A 17,038-nucleotide genomic window follows, 5' to 3' on the forward strand; every position below is an offset into this window, starting at 1 on the left:
ATTGAAACCTTTGGGAAAGCTTCTTGTAGCCTTCCGCTAAACCATGACAATGAATAATCTTTGTTTTTAAGATCTTTTGGGAGCTGTTTTGATGATCCCATTCTGTCTCACTTCAGCAGAGAGTCAAAGAGAAGTGGAACTTGCATTTAGGCACCTAAAATACCTTTTATCATGATTAAACAGACCTTTATATGAGGTTCAAGGCGTAACAACATAATCCAACCAATGTTGTGTTTAAAGTCCTCAATTTTACATGCTGTTACATGCATTAAAATCAGCAAGACCACAAGGGTTCCCATATTTTTGCACAGCCAGTTTTTCACATTTTATTTAATTTCATAAAACTAAATACTGCTTTTCAAAAAATCTTTGTTTGGAAAACATCCCAGTACTTAGTTGTTCCTGGTAAATGAAAGACATACCACTTTTATCTTTTTTGTGTGAAAGCAGAGTCAATTATAATGCTGGCTGAGAGGGGTTCCCAAACTTTTTCATATGACTGTATATGAGATTTTTGATAAAGACTTTTTTTGTTTGTTTGTTTTACAAATTTGACTCTTGTCCTGTTTTTGACTCCTCAGTCTCCCCCGAAGGGAGCTACCATCCCCTACCGACCGAGCCCCTCACCAGCTACAGTCCTCATTGCGGGGAACCAGGTGAGAATGAAAGGTTTTAAGCACACGTGTTAGGCAGCTTATCTATGACACTAGCACTGTGGTTCTCAAACTATAAGGCAAATCCCCCTTTACAGTCGTAGGGGCATCATAATTGAGGTTGGCAAGATTTATTCAAACAGAAAAAACGAAATGTTGAGTGTAAGATGATTTGACGGAGAAAAGAAAAAGGAGGTGATGTTTGTCACATACACCCAGTAAGAAATCTGTTGATCTCTAAGTGAAGATGGTGGACAACTCAATTTGTCTTGTTAGTTACAAATCTTTACAATTCTATTAATAGAGTCCACAACCATGGTAACGGCTCTGTGAGGCTGCTTACATGCTCACACTGCCATTCTAACAACAGACACAATGTTTACCATGTCCACCATCTTAGCTCAACATGTCCCTGACACCCTAACCTTCCCAATGTAAATGAATCTACAAATGGTTATCAGATAAGGTTTGGAGAAAGTTTTGCCAAAGACCAGATGTTTAATTGAAGTTCTCCTTTTGTGTGTGTGTGTGTGTGTGTGTGTGTGTGTGTGTGTGTGTGGGTGGAGTTGAGAGGCATTGATGCCGTCGCTTGAGAAGGGACAGATGTCCACCCTCCCCTAGTCACAAGATTAGGGAGTGAGACTTGAGACCTGCCGTCTCCTCTGGCCACAGCAGCAGCCAGATATCCTGCATAACTGTCAGCAGTTCTGACGCTGTTTGTGCTGCCTCAGACTCTGGTCAATTTATGGAGGGGCTTTGTGTTCTTGATATTAACCCTTAATAAATGAATTAAAGCCCTGGGCGATGCCCTGGCTTTAATGAAGGCTGCACAGTAATAAGGGATGTTTGTGTAATTTGTCAGAGGAGAAAATGAAGTGGAATGGGAAAGGGTCTGCGGATGAGTCATGGCCTATAAGCCTGTGTTTAAGTGTCAGAAATGCAGCCTCGAGAGCACATCTCAGACCATATTTCATCTGTGGCAAAATCCCAGAAAATAAATTAAATTTGAGGTTTTTATTCATTATTTTTTATATCAGATTCACCATGGAGGGTTTCAGCCGATAAGCACATATTAACTTGAAGACATTCTCTCCCATTCAGACATATTGTCTTACTTTATAAATATATTTCTGTTATAAGCCTCATATTTACCCTCTTTGCTTCTCTTGTGTTTTTGTAGGTGTTTGAGGCTTCAGAATATGCACCTCACCCTATGTACTCAGTCACCCAGGGTGGCATGGACCTCCAGCAGGTAACTGGACAATCATTAAAGTCTGTGATTAATATCTGTTCTTCTGATTATTTATATAAATCTCTGATGAAATCAACTCACATTTTTCAAACATGAGTCAAAAACTCCACTGTGAAGTGCAGCGCAATGAGTTTGAGGACTGTGGGGATCCGAGTGGTGAGCGAGTGGAGGGCTGTGCGGCATGTCCAAATTTACAGTCCATCATCTGGCATGGGGCATTAAAAACAACAGCTGAGCATAAAGCTGCAGCTATTGTTCTACCCTGTAATAGAGCTATAACCCCTCCTGTAACACGATGCCATCATACACCACCTCAGCTCGGCCCGTCTCTTTTTTTAGTCCTGCCTCGCTCTGCAACAGAAACATTTCTGCTGTAGGAATATTCCTCCAATGGCGGCATCAGAAAGATACTGTAATAATATCACAATGTAAATTGCAATTGTTGGCAATGAAATATAAAGAGCTCATGATCCAGATCACTCGCTGTAATATGCAGGGTTATTCCTACTGATTTGGTGGTGTTTTTGTGCTTTCCAATACAAACAGCTCTTATATACTGATTCATTAAAATGGGTCGAGCAATCCTTTCCAGTTTATAACCATATAGGATGGATTGGTAATAGTATCAAGACTGCTGGCGTCAAGCAGAATTAAGTCTAACGTATAGATAGATAGATAGATAGATAGATAGATAGATAGATAGATAGATAGATAGATAGATAGATAGATAGATAGATAGATAGATAGATAGATAGATAGATAGATAGATAGATAGATAGATAGATAGATAGATAGATAGATAGATAGATAGATAGATAGATGGGAGGAAAGGAAGAGAAAGGAAAGGGAGTTAACAAATGGGAGATTGCATTATTTAAGACAATGGGGGGACGGGCGATACTGTAGGTAGAGACAATACAATGTAAGTAATGAGAATGAGTGATGGAGAAAATGGGAGAGAAGTAAAGCAAAATAATAGTCAAACATTGAAGTTTGTATGTTAGTTAGCACCATAAGAATAAGAAACAGTCTTCATTTTGAGAAAAACTTAAGAAGACAATTTTGGGAGATTAGCAGCCTTCATGCTGAATGTTACATCAGATGCAGCCATCAGGCAGGATTGCACAAACAATCTGTCACACTTGCCTTTAATTATAATCCTAGTATTTGGGCCCTCTTTAATAATCTTTAATACATAATTAATTGTTCTGATTTTATTAAAATTTTGACTGTTAACATGATTTTAAACAGATCACATGTTTTTAATCCTCATTAGAAAATAATCGTAAAGTCGTAACATCATTAGAAGTGTAACAAGTAAATGTATGTTTTTTGGCAGATAAAAAATAATCTATTATTCATGTAGTTTAGCCCACATATCTAAGGTGCCTTACATTACTGTGTACTTGGAGGGAAATGGAAGAGGAGGAGAACAGTACATATTTTCTAATCCAATGTGAAGTTGTATAACTATGTAATTCTAGGGTAATAAATTTAGATCAGTGAATTATCATGATTAAGCCTTCACTTATAATGTTACTGTCTAACTGGAGCGTAGTAGAAGGAGAACAATGACGGTTTTGTAAGACAGCCAGCCGGAACATGTAATAGCTCTATGTAATAATAGAGTAATGAGTTAAGCCCACATACCTAGTATTAGGCTACTGCTAAATTGGAGGGTAATAATCGGAGTACAGCGAAAATTTGATTATCGATCCTGTAAGTATGTAAGAACAGTAAACATTTGATAATGTAGTCCCACATCTTATATTTCTGTGTTGTTATAGTACATATGCTACAATACTATATAGGATTAAGGGAAGGGATAGTACTACAATGCTTTTCTACATATTGTGTTTTTTATTATGGGTGAAAAACTGTTTGATTTTGCAGTCATTGTGATATTTACACCTAAAGCATTGGGCTCTGTGGGAAGGCAAACAATGGGGAAGCCAGTTTAAATAAAACACACAGGAAAAAATGAAGAAAAAAAAACAGCTTTGTGTATTTTACTGCGGAGGAAGACATCTCAGAGATAGATATTTTCAAGACCTGGGCAGATAAAAAAATCTAAGTGTATCTGCATTGGTCAGTTGGTTCAACACCCCCCGGGCTAAACTGTAAAGACTACATTATCTTATTCTGAAAAACTGGCATGTATTGACAATGAAGCACTTCCATTAGGAGGCTGCCGATTTATTGCCTTCTTCATGTGATGTTTTATTGCTGCAATTTACCTAATGAAGGATGCTGTCTTTCAGGCCTACACTTTGCAAAACCAATATGGCATTCCACACTCAGAGGTATGACCATTTCTGGATGTATTATATTATATTACTGAATATAACATGAGTGGTTTTATGCTTTAGTGTACACGCTACATTAAGTTCTGCTTTCTGTTTTACAGCTGGCCAAGCTGCATCAGCTGTCAATGCAGCAGCAAGGCCTGAGTCCAATGGCCCAGCCTGCTTCGACTATCATACCTGGTGTGTATTACGGTAATAATAGTCTGTAATAATAGTCAGCATTTGCTCTGGATTATATCCCACTGCTCTGACGGTCAAACAAATGGTTTAATTAAACAGTGTGTCTAAAATAAGCAGCAGCTTGCAGAGTTTTCTCTTTGCTCTGCTCCCCCATCTGTTACGTGTCGTGGATTTTCTATCTGCCCTCAGTCGGGACAAGTAAAAGCTGCTATCATTTGCTGTAGTGATTATGAGGAGGGAGGAAAAGAGTCTCTCTGGCTCTCTCATAGAAACTATTATGTAAAATTATACGTTCCGCAGAGTCAGAGGACTGGGAGCGAGAGAAAGAATGAGTTCCATGTTAAACATCAGTTAAAATGTAAATGAACTGCATACATCTCCTAGTTCTCTGCTCAAAAGGGGCTTTTTTCCAGCATGTCACAATGGTGCTTTGTGTGGCTTCACTAAATTGAAGGAGCTGAATGAATATTAAAGTGTCTGATATGTCAATTTCATTGAGCCGACGATTGTGTTTTCTCTCATCAGGAATGGACTCCAACTCTCAGACATCTCAGGAGCTGCTTATTCCCAATGATGTAAGGAGAAGCAACTCTCAACTTAAGAGTTTTCATTTGACGTTTTTTAAGCCCCCAACCCCAACCCCTAAAATGAAAAAAAATTATGTAAATCAGCTCTCATCCCACACATACACTGCAGAGGAGCTCGTGACTTGGGATGCGGTAGCTAGCTGCAACTGCAAAGACGTCTGTTGTGACTTCAAAAGGGACGAGAGACATGCTGGCAACTCACTAATTATCCTCGTTATTTTAACCTCAGACTAACCCAAGGTTAAAGGGATTCTGAGCTGATATGGATCCTTTGGCATTATTGTCTGGGCTGCGTTTGCACTGTCTTAGAGTGACTCCCATGAGTGCTCGGTAAATCCTCTCATGTTCTCTGACCTACTTAGAGGCTGTCTGCTGTTAAAACAGCCAATAAGGAAACAGACAAAGATCCTTTCCCTCTTCACTTAGCCTCCGCCAGGGTTTGATGAAATGCCTCCCCAATATTTAGAGCAGAAATCACAAATGCGTAGATTCACTGCATCAAATGCGTAGATTGCTTCAAATTCCCCCCCAGATGATCACTCTGGTATTAGGTATTTGAATGGTCTGCTTCCTATTGATTTGTTTTATTACAGAGAAAGAAAGCTCTCTTCCTGAAGTAAAATGTTTTATTTTTTCATGATTAATGATTGAGTTTGTAGCTTTTATTTCCGATACAATGACATATCATCCATATAATGCAATGTTTTTAGTTGAAAATACCCTGGGACTGTGTTCAACCTTTTTCAGCTGCATATTTATACACACTACTTACAGCAGCATGACAGTGCATGTGGGATTGACGCAAAGTAATCTTCAGTGGTTTTGTTCATGGTTATGAAGAACAGTGCTACAGTGTGACTCAATTATGTGTTTTTAATTAGTCTTATTGTTGTTTTCTTTGGGGATTTATTTAATAAGAAATATATAGAATATGACACATAAATGATCTGAAATGGTCTTTGCATCTTGAAATACTTCATGTAGCATCAGCAAATAACAGCTGCAATTTATAGACACTATTACAGATTTCCACTTGGCTGTCTTTGTTTTAGAAAAAGAGAGAAAGGATGATTCAGTTCCGCTATACTGTATAGTTTAAAGCCACAACCCTCCAGCAACATTTCTCAGATGCCTGAAGGCTTTTGCTCCCTAAGTAAACCCCCACATGGCGCGTGGCACAATGCATCAGAGGAGTGAGGGAGTCCAGTGATGTAGGTGACAGGGACAGCTGTAAGCTCCAGCCATTGTTCCAGAAGAGAGGACTTATAGCCACGACTGAGCCCTCCACCCCCCTCAGGCCAGCCACACTCCGACTACACAACCCCACTCTGTGCCCACACGCTGGACACTGAAGGAGACCTGTGCACCAAAACACACACACACACACACACACACACACACACACACACACACACACACACACACACACACGCACACACACGCACACACACACACACACGCACACACACACACGTACACACACACACACACACACACACACAGATGCATTGAGGAACTGCTTACAGCCAGTCAGCAGTATATACTGTACCTCTGCTTGAGGGAGATTTAGCCGTAAGAAAAATGGCTGCATCCCCACCATGCCATCCCTCTTCCTGTGTCCTTTCAAATAACTAACTCAGCAGGAACTCAACAATATATAGGCCACTTACAGTTGAAGAGCAGAAGCACCGTGCAGAATTAATGGTATTTGTAAGCTAAGGGAAAAATAATCACTGCTGCAAGCATGTTGTGTCCCCGGACCCCCTGTGTTATTTATTTAGCCATTTTTATGTGTTGTTTTAAAGGTTGTTCCTATAGAAGTGCTGTCGCCTGAGGTTATGCACACCAAAGCCAGTGAGCTGTTGACAGCTGGCATCTATTGACAGCTGGTTTAAAAGCCCAGGGTCCAGTGGAGATTCTTAGTCTCAGTGGGGGAGAGACGTTATCTGTGATTTGAGGTCTGTTGTGGCTATTGTCTCTAGAGTTGCTCTTAAGGCTTGGTACTCTGCGTGTGTGCGTGTGCGTGTGTGTGTTTGTGCGTATGTGTCCCAAATAAAGCGGTGAGGCCAATAATAGCCAGGCAGACCAACCAGGTCGCTGTGTGACAAACCAGGCATTGTGGAACAGGCTGCTTACTTCTGAGGAAAGGAATGTGAAACGCGGGGACAAGTGCAGCAAGAACACCGTGTTTGTGTGTGCCGTGCATTTCTACCTATGTGTCAGCCGTCACTAAGCTGCCACCACATACCTCAAGTACTTCATCACTGTCTGCCCCACTCACTACATACGTATCTGGCAGCATAACCCTGTCACCCTGCTCTTGAGACAGATAGGCAGCCCCCTGTTCTGGCTCGGTTAAATATCTACGGGCACTACTAGGCGGGGGTCTAGGTCGGGTAATGAAAGCAGAACATAAGTGATAATGTATTTTGGAATGCAATAAAACTTTTGTCATTGTCTAATCTACTATCAGCAGAGAGAGAGAGAGAGAGAGAGAGTTGAAGGGACTGTATATTTTATATTTGAGTTATTTTCCCATTATGTTTTCCATTAGTGCAGAGATGCATCTCGCCGGCATGTGTTTTGGGAAGTGATTTGTTTTGGGGAAGTCATCACCACTCTAAAGAATCAATAACCTTTTAGCCACTTAGATTAATGAGAGGCAAATGTGCCCTCCCTTGTCTCTTTTACCGGTGCATGTGCACAAGCAATTAAGGGAGGCTCTGGTGGGATGGGGGCTGCTTTTGACATGCATGATGGATGACCAATCCACTGAAGAAGACAATGTAATTGCAATATTTGAAGTGGTCTGCATTAAGTCCGCTCGGCAGCAAAGCACCCTTTTTGTTTTGGGTTCTAGTTATTGTTTTGCATTTACAGTTTTATTAAAGTATCACTTTCAGCAGCACAGCAACCAACAATAGGAAAAAGGCTGCAAATGATCTGTTGAATTATTTTTTTCCCCCTGTTCATTTGACTGATCTGTGTGGCCTCTGTTCTCCTCCAGCTTATCGGCTCGATCATCGGCCGTCAGGGCACTAAGATCAACGAGATCAGGCAGGTGTCAGGAGCTCAGATCAAGATCGGCAGCCAGCTAGATGGCACCAGTGACCGCCACGTCACTATCACAGGAACACCGGTCAGCATCAACTTGGCCCAGTACCTCATTACCTCCTGGTAAGGCCCAGTGTACACAGCCATCTTTAATGAATCACCGCAAGTGCAGGTCTGAGAGAAATGCATGGGTTTAAAAGGGTCAAAGGTTATTCTATGGAGTAATAAGTGATAATGAGCCATGTCTTTGTGCTGCTGGTAATTGGCCTCGAGGGAATGAGTAAAAAGCCTGCTAGCTATTGTACAACATATGGTAGCAGTATCTTGTTTGAATCCAATATTGGCAGTGCAGCTCTAAGATCATCTTCTATTTTTTTTCTGTTGCATAGTGCAACACACAATGTTGTAAATAAATCAACTGGTAACAGAAAAAATCTGGACACACAAAAGTAGTATATACACATGATACATAAAATAAGACAAGCAAAAAAAGAAGAAAAAAAATATATACAATATAAAAAATATTGACTTCCTATTATTTCTTTCTTTATATGACTTGAAATATATATTAAACATCATTGATATCCCTTTATCAATAATCAGTCCTTGCTATTGGATATTCAAAGTAATGATTAAAGAAATAATGGAAGTGTAAAATGTATAGAATTTGACCATAAACTATTGTTCTTATGCCAGATGAGGAAAAACGTAGACATTTTATGTAATGCTTTCTTCATCCCTGTCAAAAACATTTATTTTTAATTTTCAAACTTGTCAAGTGACATCGCTTGAGGCAAATGACATCGCTTGAACCCCCTCTTGAGCCACATTTTTCACATATGAAGTAATACTCCTCTAGACAGACGTGTGCAGTCAGTGGATTAAATGAGACTTAAAATAATTTTCAAGAAACTTCCCCCGGTGGCTGTTGTAGCAACAGTATTATCCACTTATCTTCATTCTCTGCCCATTTCTCCATGTCTCCCTCTCCCCCCACCCATCTTTGCCCTCATAGTTTAGAGACAGCCAAATCCACGGCTCAGGCAGCCACCATGGCGGCTCCGGTTGACCTCAACATGGCCTTCACCCAGCAAGTCTCCCCGGCTGGCTCCCCCGCACCCACCCTGGCCACCCTGACCCCGGCTCATATGCTGGGTAACCCGTACGGTGCCATGTCCCTCTCCGGCCTGCTGGGGATGAAGTCCGTCCCCTTTCTGACTCTGTCAAGCCCCGCCCAGGCCGTGGCCGTGACCGCAGCGCCGTCCCACAGCACGCTGGCTGCCTACCAGGCCAAAATCTCCTCAGCCAACTGCATGAAAAAGCCAGAGAGACAGAAGTTTGCTCCCTACTGATTAGCAGCCTCCTCAGAGCTCACACACAGAATGAAGGACCGCTGCAGTGTTCTTCTTCCAAACAAAATGCCTGATGTAGCCATATCCGCTGGCAGAGATCTGCTCTTGACTTTTTATTCTATGACGCACCAACAGAGAAGCGACCAATGGAGATGTGGATGAAGCTATTAATTCAAAAAGTTATTTGCGGTTCTAGATTTATTTGTGAGTTTTCCCATGACTCGATGGACCGCTTTCATCGTCACCTCAGTCATCACTGTTATTGGTCACTAAAAAAGAAATAAAGAAAAAAAAGGGCAGGAACCTCACCTGAGAAACACATGTTTACATGTGCTTCTCAAGTAAGAGATTAGTTATAAGTATTTATCCTTCAATAAATTTGTAAATTATACTCAGATGACAAATGCTCTACTGTATGATGCTTTTATACAATGTCTATGTTTGCCTCTTGAAGTTTTTAAGAAAATTTGTAAATGTGGGTGGGGGGATGTGGAGGGGGTGGGGGGGTATTTTGTTTAGTTTTTTTAATATCTGTGCTTTGGTACTGTACTTTACTGTTCAGTGTTATGTTGGACTTTATTTTGAATGTGAAACTTGTTAATCTTTATTTATTAGTATTGTTTCATTTATTAAAAGTCTTTGTTTCCCGATGTAATTTTCTTTTCTTTTCTTTCTCATACCTTTGGTGCACACAACACCATCAGTCTGTTCATTTGCACCACAGGCATTCATTTCAAACAATAGCTGCACTGAGCATTTGAACCGAATAACTGTCAAATGATTATACCAGCGCAAGAACACACACTCAGGAGAGAAACGGGGTACACAAAGAGATTCAATGCCAGATCCAGGTTATTTTTGTTTTCCTCTAAGCAAAGGCCGGATGGCAACCTGTCATTCCACTTGTCGGATATGTATGCTTTCACATCAACGTGCTCTTGTGCCCCGAACAATAACAGCAGAATGAGACAACCCCAGAGGAGAAAACAGCTCTGCCTGCTGTATGCCAAGCAATTCACTGATGTGAGTGTGCACAACCAAGAAACCCCAGATACAGTATCCATTTCAGGGCATTTTTATACTGAATTAACTCACTGCAAGTCCCTTCACACTTTATACAGTGACACTTTTAGGACAGAAGAAGGAGCTTGTGAGGGAGCAGTAAATAGCACAGAAACATGGCGAGGGGGAAAACGAGAGAAGCCACAGTGATGCTGTATAAATGAAATTCAGTATCTGCATCAGCATGCACCACAGCAGCAGCATCATCCTCCGGAGAGGCAGCTGGGATCCTTTCATCCTTACTCTTCTCTTTTTTCCCCTCTTCTTCTTTGACGGCACGGTGGATATGCGTAACACTGAGAGTGCACAGTCCTCATTGTTACCAAAGCCATTCGCTTTCCGAGGGAACAAGACATAAAGCAAATGCCTTCAACTTCAGTGTTATTTAGCTTTAGTCCAAGGAGTTTCAAGGCCAAAATAAATGGAATAAAGGAGCCTTGAGATTCTTGTATATCTTTTCAGACATTTTGGCATGCAAGGATTTATCTATCTATCTATCCATCTATCTATCTTCTTATTATAACACCAACAACACTGAATCGACTGAATCCAACAATAATTGTATGAGTTTTGACATTGATGAACAGAAAATAAACATATCAGCATGAATGCTACTAAACTAAAATATATTTATTTACCTACCTCACCCATTAGAGGAGATTCTCTACTTTGATGTTCAAGATGGGAGTCATTCTTCAAGTCTTAATGGGCCACTTGCTCCACCTGTAGGCCAAACATCAGTACTCAGGCTGAGACAGCCTGTAGTGTAAACAGACGGCATGATATTTATGGAGAAGACTTGCCACCAACCTTTATTTATTTTTAACACCGACCACATTATTTTTGTCTCATCACTGTTTATCAAACAACAAGATATGTTGCATTTGAATATCAATATGCAATATCATGTTGGTGACTTATTAATAACTACGTCACTGCAACTGAAGATACTTTTTAACTGTCTTTTCTGTGGAGGACCAAGGGGGTTGTGTGACATGTTATCTACACACACAGACACACACACACACACGCATTGAGGAACTGCTTAAAATTTTCCCTTAAGTTCAGTTCACTACATTTCAAAGAGAAATTGTAAAACTACGCTATGACAGCGGTGAGAGTGAACCAAAACAGTTAAGGTGCAGGCTGGACAGCTATGAGCTGAAACATGATATTAAGTACTGTAAAGCAGAGGGGGAGACACCGATTTTGGTAAAAAGTCTCGGTACGATCAGTACCAGTGACCCCTTTGACACTGCTACATTGCCATGATTCAATGTCAACATTAAAGCTGCAATTCTGGAGAATCCTATTGTAAAAATTAAAAAAAATTAAAAATCAGTGAATATCTCCTCCTGATCTGCTATCTGACTGTGTGCGCTGAAAAAAAAAGATATTCACTGATTTGACAAAAATGATTTTGACAACAAGCTTTCTCCAGAGTCGCTGACTCCAACTTTAAGTAAATACATCTCAATATGTCATCCATGACTGAGGAACACCCACACACACACACACACACACATCCAGAAAAAACTGTGTAAGCATTTCTATGAAAATCGAGGCCCTCTGCCGTCGACTTGTCATACTGCTCCACCAGTCACAGCACAGGAAAAGTGAGGCGGAAGAGTAAGCGCTGATAAAAGATTGTCTTTAATGTTTGGCATCGTTAATGAATTCCATACCACAGCAGTTATGGGAGTAGGAAAACCACTTTTACAACCAAACACTGTTTGATCATGCTAACACCATATGTACAGGAAAGCACATTGAAAAGTGTATAAAGTATTTATATGAGAAGACTCAAAGTCAAGAACGGTGGAGACAGCCACAGTCTAATGGATTTGTCCTTTTTCAAACACTGATTATATATATATTTATCAATTACATTGATCTCTGGAATACATGTATATACACAAAACAACAATAAACCTTTTTGGGCGTCTGCAATAATTCTCAAAAATATTTCACAATACTGCTGTATGTACAATAACAGAATTTACATTGAAAAATTCTATTGTACCTATATTTTGAGCATCACTTCAGTCACAATATATCCTCAGTGCCATCAAGCTCACATACTGTATATAACTAGCCTCAGGTTCATCTCCATACAAAGTACAGCAGCTGATGCAGTACCTGGGCATTCTTTCTCGGTACGGTTTCTGAAATATGTTCACACAACTGATGATCTCACATACAAAAATAGATGTTGTCTAGTCAGCTGACAACTTGATGTACAGTAACACAAAGCATCCACCTGCAGAAAAACAAAACAAAACAAATAAAAAACAAGAAAACCAGTAATTGTTAAAATATTAGCTATATCCTTCCAACCCACTATGTTGCAATAAACAGCGCTGTTTCTGTTGCTCAACAAAAAAAAGTAAACCTCTATTTCAGTCCGGGCTCCGGCCCTCTTCAGAAACACATCATTCGTTTTCGCACAGCAGAAGGTGATTGAGAAAGAGCCGCAGGCAGAATAGGAAATTTTAGCGCTACAAACCAAACAACAATCTGAAACCAAAGCGGGACGAAACCATACAAAAAAACATCACTAGGTAGATATCTTTTCCTTTTGTTTTCCTTCAGGGAGCGGAAAGTGAACAGAAAATGAAAAAGGAGAGAGTGATTGTGGCTAAATTAGCTTCTCACAGTCCGGATGAGAGGTTCAAACTGCATTTGAGTGCACTTAAGGCAAGTAGGCGATTCCAACGCTGTCTGAGTGGGCTCCTTGACTGGCCACTCAGAGGGGCGGAGGTGGGGCTGTGTCTAGTCATCAAACGCAAATGCAATGCCACTGCAGCTGTCCAGGGTTAACATGGTCTGGCAACCGTAGAGAGAAGGAAAAAGGTGGAGGGAGAAAGAGTGAGCAAGAAAAAGAGTAGTGTTGGTGTTGATTTTTCAGTGTCCAGCAGGTGGTGGAGGTGTGGAGAGTTCTTGCTCCATCAATTTTTTTTCCCATTCACCATGAACATAAAATGTGACAGGTGAGGGGACCTGTCTGACATCATCCTCAGTTTCCCCTCAGTCTTTCTCTCCAGATATCTTTGTCACCCAAAAGAGACAAATAGAGACTTCTTCAACAGAGACTGAACTTAAAGCACTTAGACAAAAAAAAAAACGGCATTGCAGCTTGTGCAATACAAATAGAAACATCTCATCTCAATACATTCACGTATGTTTCAGGAAATTGTCAGTGACTAAAGTTTGTGTTCCTTGAGATGCCGGTTCAACAGGAGAGCTGCGAGTCCAACTTTAGAGAGCTGCGATGTGTGACAGACCGGCAGCAACACGTCTTACAGTGCGCCAGTTGATATGATTCACTATTAAGGAGCACTTAACAGTGTTTTGAAAAAACATAACGGACATAAGCCTTTGAAAACACTATAATGTACTTTGTATTATGTATTTATTTATCAAAATAAGAATTCATATATATAAGCATTTAAAGCAGGAAAGTCCCTTAACTGTGAATAGTAACCTATTTTCATCACCTCGTGTTCTGAAAATGACATGAAAAATCAAAATTCAGAGCTGATACTGCAACCTAGGATCACGCCGGTTATGATCACACTCGTCGTTTTTCACAAAACTGTTGTCGTATTATTCTCGAATGAAAAAAAACATGCTCACAGACGAGTTGTACAAGTGTGTACAATCAATATCAATTTCGGAATAAAGTTAACCTAATTGTTCAAAAGGTCTTTTTTTCTTTCTTTCTTTTTAATTCTATTTAAGAGGCCACACAGCGACGGCAGTTGTGGCCGTAGTTTCTGTAGATTCATTGAGGTTCACTCCTTCTTCTTTTTCTTTCCTTCATGTGCACTGAAACCAAACCGCAGCACAACTGGACACACTGACTCCACTGCTTCGAACAGGACTCTTTCAATGACTGCTTCTTTAACTCAATGCAAATGAAGGGAAGAGGACGAGGAAGAGTAGAAAGCTTTCAAGTGAAAAAACGAAGCCGCCTCCTCCTCCTCCTCATCACTGCGTCTCCTCGTGCTCCTCGTTGATGCACTGCTCCCAGGCGTGTTTGCCCAGCTCCTCCCTGTGGCCGTGAGGGGAGTGGAAGATGCGGCGGGGCAGAGGGATGGGCTGAGGCTGCAGGTCCTCCTCTGGGATGCAGCCCTCTCTCAGGTAGGGTTTGGGCGGCACGGCTGGAGGCTGGGGCCTGCGGTAGGGGATATGGTGTGGGCCGTGAGTGGGTGCAGCATGGTGGTGGTGGTGAGGCGGAGGCGGAGGCCCCCCGTGGTGGGCGTGGCCATCCAGCCCGGCGTGGGCGTGAGAATGAGGGTGAGGGTGGCTGCTGTGCGGGTGATGCGAGGCAGGGCTGCGGTAGTGGAAAGGGCGGACCGCGTCCACAGAGTCTATCTCTGGGCCGCCATAGTGGATGTGCAGGTAGGGAGAGGAGGCCAGGTACTCGTCAGGCGGAGACCACAGGTGACTGGGGAGAGGCTCCAGGGCATCGTTCCTGATGGGACCAGGGTCTGGATACTGGCCTCCGAAGTTACTCTCGCTCAGGGAGGACACACCGCTGCTGGCACTGCCAGACAGAGTGGAGTTACTGCCGCCCAAAGCCGACTGGGGACTGGTGGGGGAGCCGGGGATCGGGTGGAGAGGAGACTGGAGAGAGAGAGAATGAGAAAGAGACAGTGGGTGTTTTTCTCTTCTTGACATATGGGACAGAGTGTCAAGTGTTGTCACAAAAACCCGGCCTTAACACGCCTGAAATATGTGAAATACAAGTTGCAAATGAAAGAAGATAAAGAGTCAAGGACTACTTAATCATTCTGATGCCGTCATATTTCATACACGCAGGCACTTGAAAATGGCTTTGTAATTACGACTTGACTACTGAAGTGAAAAAAATACTGTGTCTGCACTCAATCATCAGCCGTTGCAACAGCGTCTGTTTAATAAATTGACTGTTAGTGAGGACAATGTGTTGGAGTCGACAACTTGGTAAAAAAAAAGAAGAGGTTTTATGAAGGAAGTGTTACAATGACAAATGTCTGACTTCTTAATACTGAAAATTCTGAATGTTTTTCTCCAAAGCAAAGGTTGCAATTATATATATGTATAAATGTAAATTTAAGTAAAGAGGAACACATTTTAATTAATATTGCTACATTATAGTTACGCATAACTACATTTAGCAAATAAAGTACAACACATGGTAGTTCTAAACCTTCACCCCTGACAAAAAGAAGCAGTTGTGAAACCCTTTCACATTTTAAACTTGTAACTTAGTGGCTGTTTCACAGACAAGATATTACCCCTCTAAACTTATCAAATTTAGATATGAATAATAATGTGGCCATTTCCCTGCAGAACGAGCACTTAATTTACATACTGTAGATGCAATTTGGAATGTAAGACTTGAAACTGAGTATTTTTAACTGTATTTTACTGCAGAAAACTTCTTCACGGTTCAGAAGCGGTTGCTAAAACTGAATGAGAAACAGTTATGTATAATTAATCAAAAACCAAAAAAAAAATCTACAAACCAAGGCTGACATTTCATGATTTCATCGACAAACATGATATTTCTCTGATGGCTGTACCTTTCGAAGTGAACGGACAGGCAGAGCTGGGGGAGGGTCGCTGTTCTGGTGGTGAAACGCATCACAGTGCATCAAGAAGTTGCCTGCAAAGGGAAATTCATTCACAAAGAGTATTTATTCTTACCTTGCTTAAACTACATCTCACAAACTCCGATTTTAGCCAGGAAAACACCACTGACGTACACCCGGACCAATTGGCTAGTTGATGATTGCCGGTGAAAAGTGAAGTAATTTGAACTTTAAGTCTTTGTTCACAACACTGCCTAATTCAATCAAATAAACGTACCTGGTGGGAAAGACCTGGGTGGGACAGGGGGCATCATTACCCCCCCAGTAGAAGATGGCATGTAGGACCCATGCTCTCTGTTCTCTCCATCCAGACTCCAGCTGCTCTGGGTGTTAGGAAAGACTGGAGGGGAATACGTACAAAAACAAAACAATGTCAACACACACTGTGAGACATCCCCTGTACATAGACACAGTACATTTCAACAGGTTTGTCTGTTACCTTTCTCTGGTAGATTCATGTGAGGATCAGCGCACGGCTTACAGGGGCTAACTTGCTGAAGTAAGGCACGCTGCATGTGGTTGTTCTGTAAAAAACAACAGACGGTATAAAAATATGTGGGTAGTATTTTTTTTTATTGCAGAATTCCATTTTTTCAAACAGTGTGGCCGATCCTGTCCTACCTGTCCATTCTCTGCCATGTTGTAGTACATGGAGTTATTGACCCTCTCACGATGAGACGGCAACAGTATCATAACCTCTCGGTTGTGTTTGGCTTTATCAGGTAAGGATGGAGAGCCTGGACAGGGATAATACATAGAAAAGCTTCTAATTGTACTAGTAGAAACCCCATAATGTGATACAGGTATGTCTTGTCGTTCCTACAAATGCAGGTTCATTTATCAAAAATCTACAAAATGTATGTTGTTGTCCTCAAGCATTTATGACTGCTACTTCCATAAAAACGTTTGAAGTGGGGCAGTATGCAGTATATTTCTGTATTCATCTCTGTTGT

At 41.2% G+C, this 17,038-nt stretch overlaps 2 protein-coding genes across 2 annotated transcripts in view; one reads left to right on the forward strand and one right to left on the reverse strand.

Moving 5' to 3' along the window:
* The window catches only part of LOC307253426 (poly(rC)-binding protein 4-like), a 32,994-nt gene extending 23,176 nt beyond the window's left edge, over window positions 1-9,818 (forward strand). Inside the window, exons 8-14 of the mRNA XM_080031460.1 lie at window positions 582-656; window positions 1,834-1,905; window positions 4,167-4,208; window positions 4,313-4,391; window positions 4,917-4,966; window positions 7,986-8,155; window positions 9,048-9,818. Coding sequence (XP_079887586.1) covers window positions 582-656; window positions 1,834-1,905; window positions 4,167-4,208; window positions 4,313-4,391; window positions 4,917-4,966; window positions 7,986-8,155; window positions 9,048-9,384 — 825 coding nt within the window. The 3' untranslated portion in view covers window positions 9,385-9,818. The remainder of the gene's footprint in view (window positions 1-581; window positions 657-1,833; window positions 1,906-4,166; window positions 4,209-4,312; window positions 4,392-4,916; window positions 4,967-7,985; window positions 8,156-9,047) is intronic.
* A 4,618-nt stretch (window positions 9,819-14,436) lies between these two features.
* The window catches only part of LOC307252627 (dedicator of cytokinesis protein 3-like), a gene marked incomplete at both ends in the record, with an annotated part of 48,765 nt that continues 46,163 nt past the window's right edge, over window positions 14,437-17,038 (reverse strand). Inside the window, 5 exon segments of the mRNA XM_080030346.1 lie at window positions 14,437-15,075; window positions 16,017-16,099; window positions 16,303-16,425; window positions 16,525-16,609; window positions 16,707-16,822. Of these exon segments, the coding sequence (XP_079886472.1) occupies window positions 14,437-15,075; window positions 16,017-16,099; window positions 16,303-16,425; window positions 16,525-16,609; window positions 16,707-16,822 (1,046 nt within the window).

Source organism: Ammodytes marinus (assembly GCF_949987685.1).
Source record: "Ammodytes marinus genome assembly, chromosome: 7".
Classification (NCBI taxonomy): domain Eukaryota; kingdom Metazoa; phylum Chordata; class Actinopteri; order Uranoscopiformes; family Ammodytidae; genus Ammodytes; species Ammodytes marinus.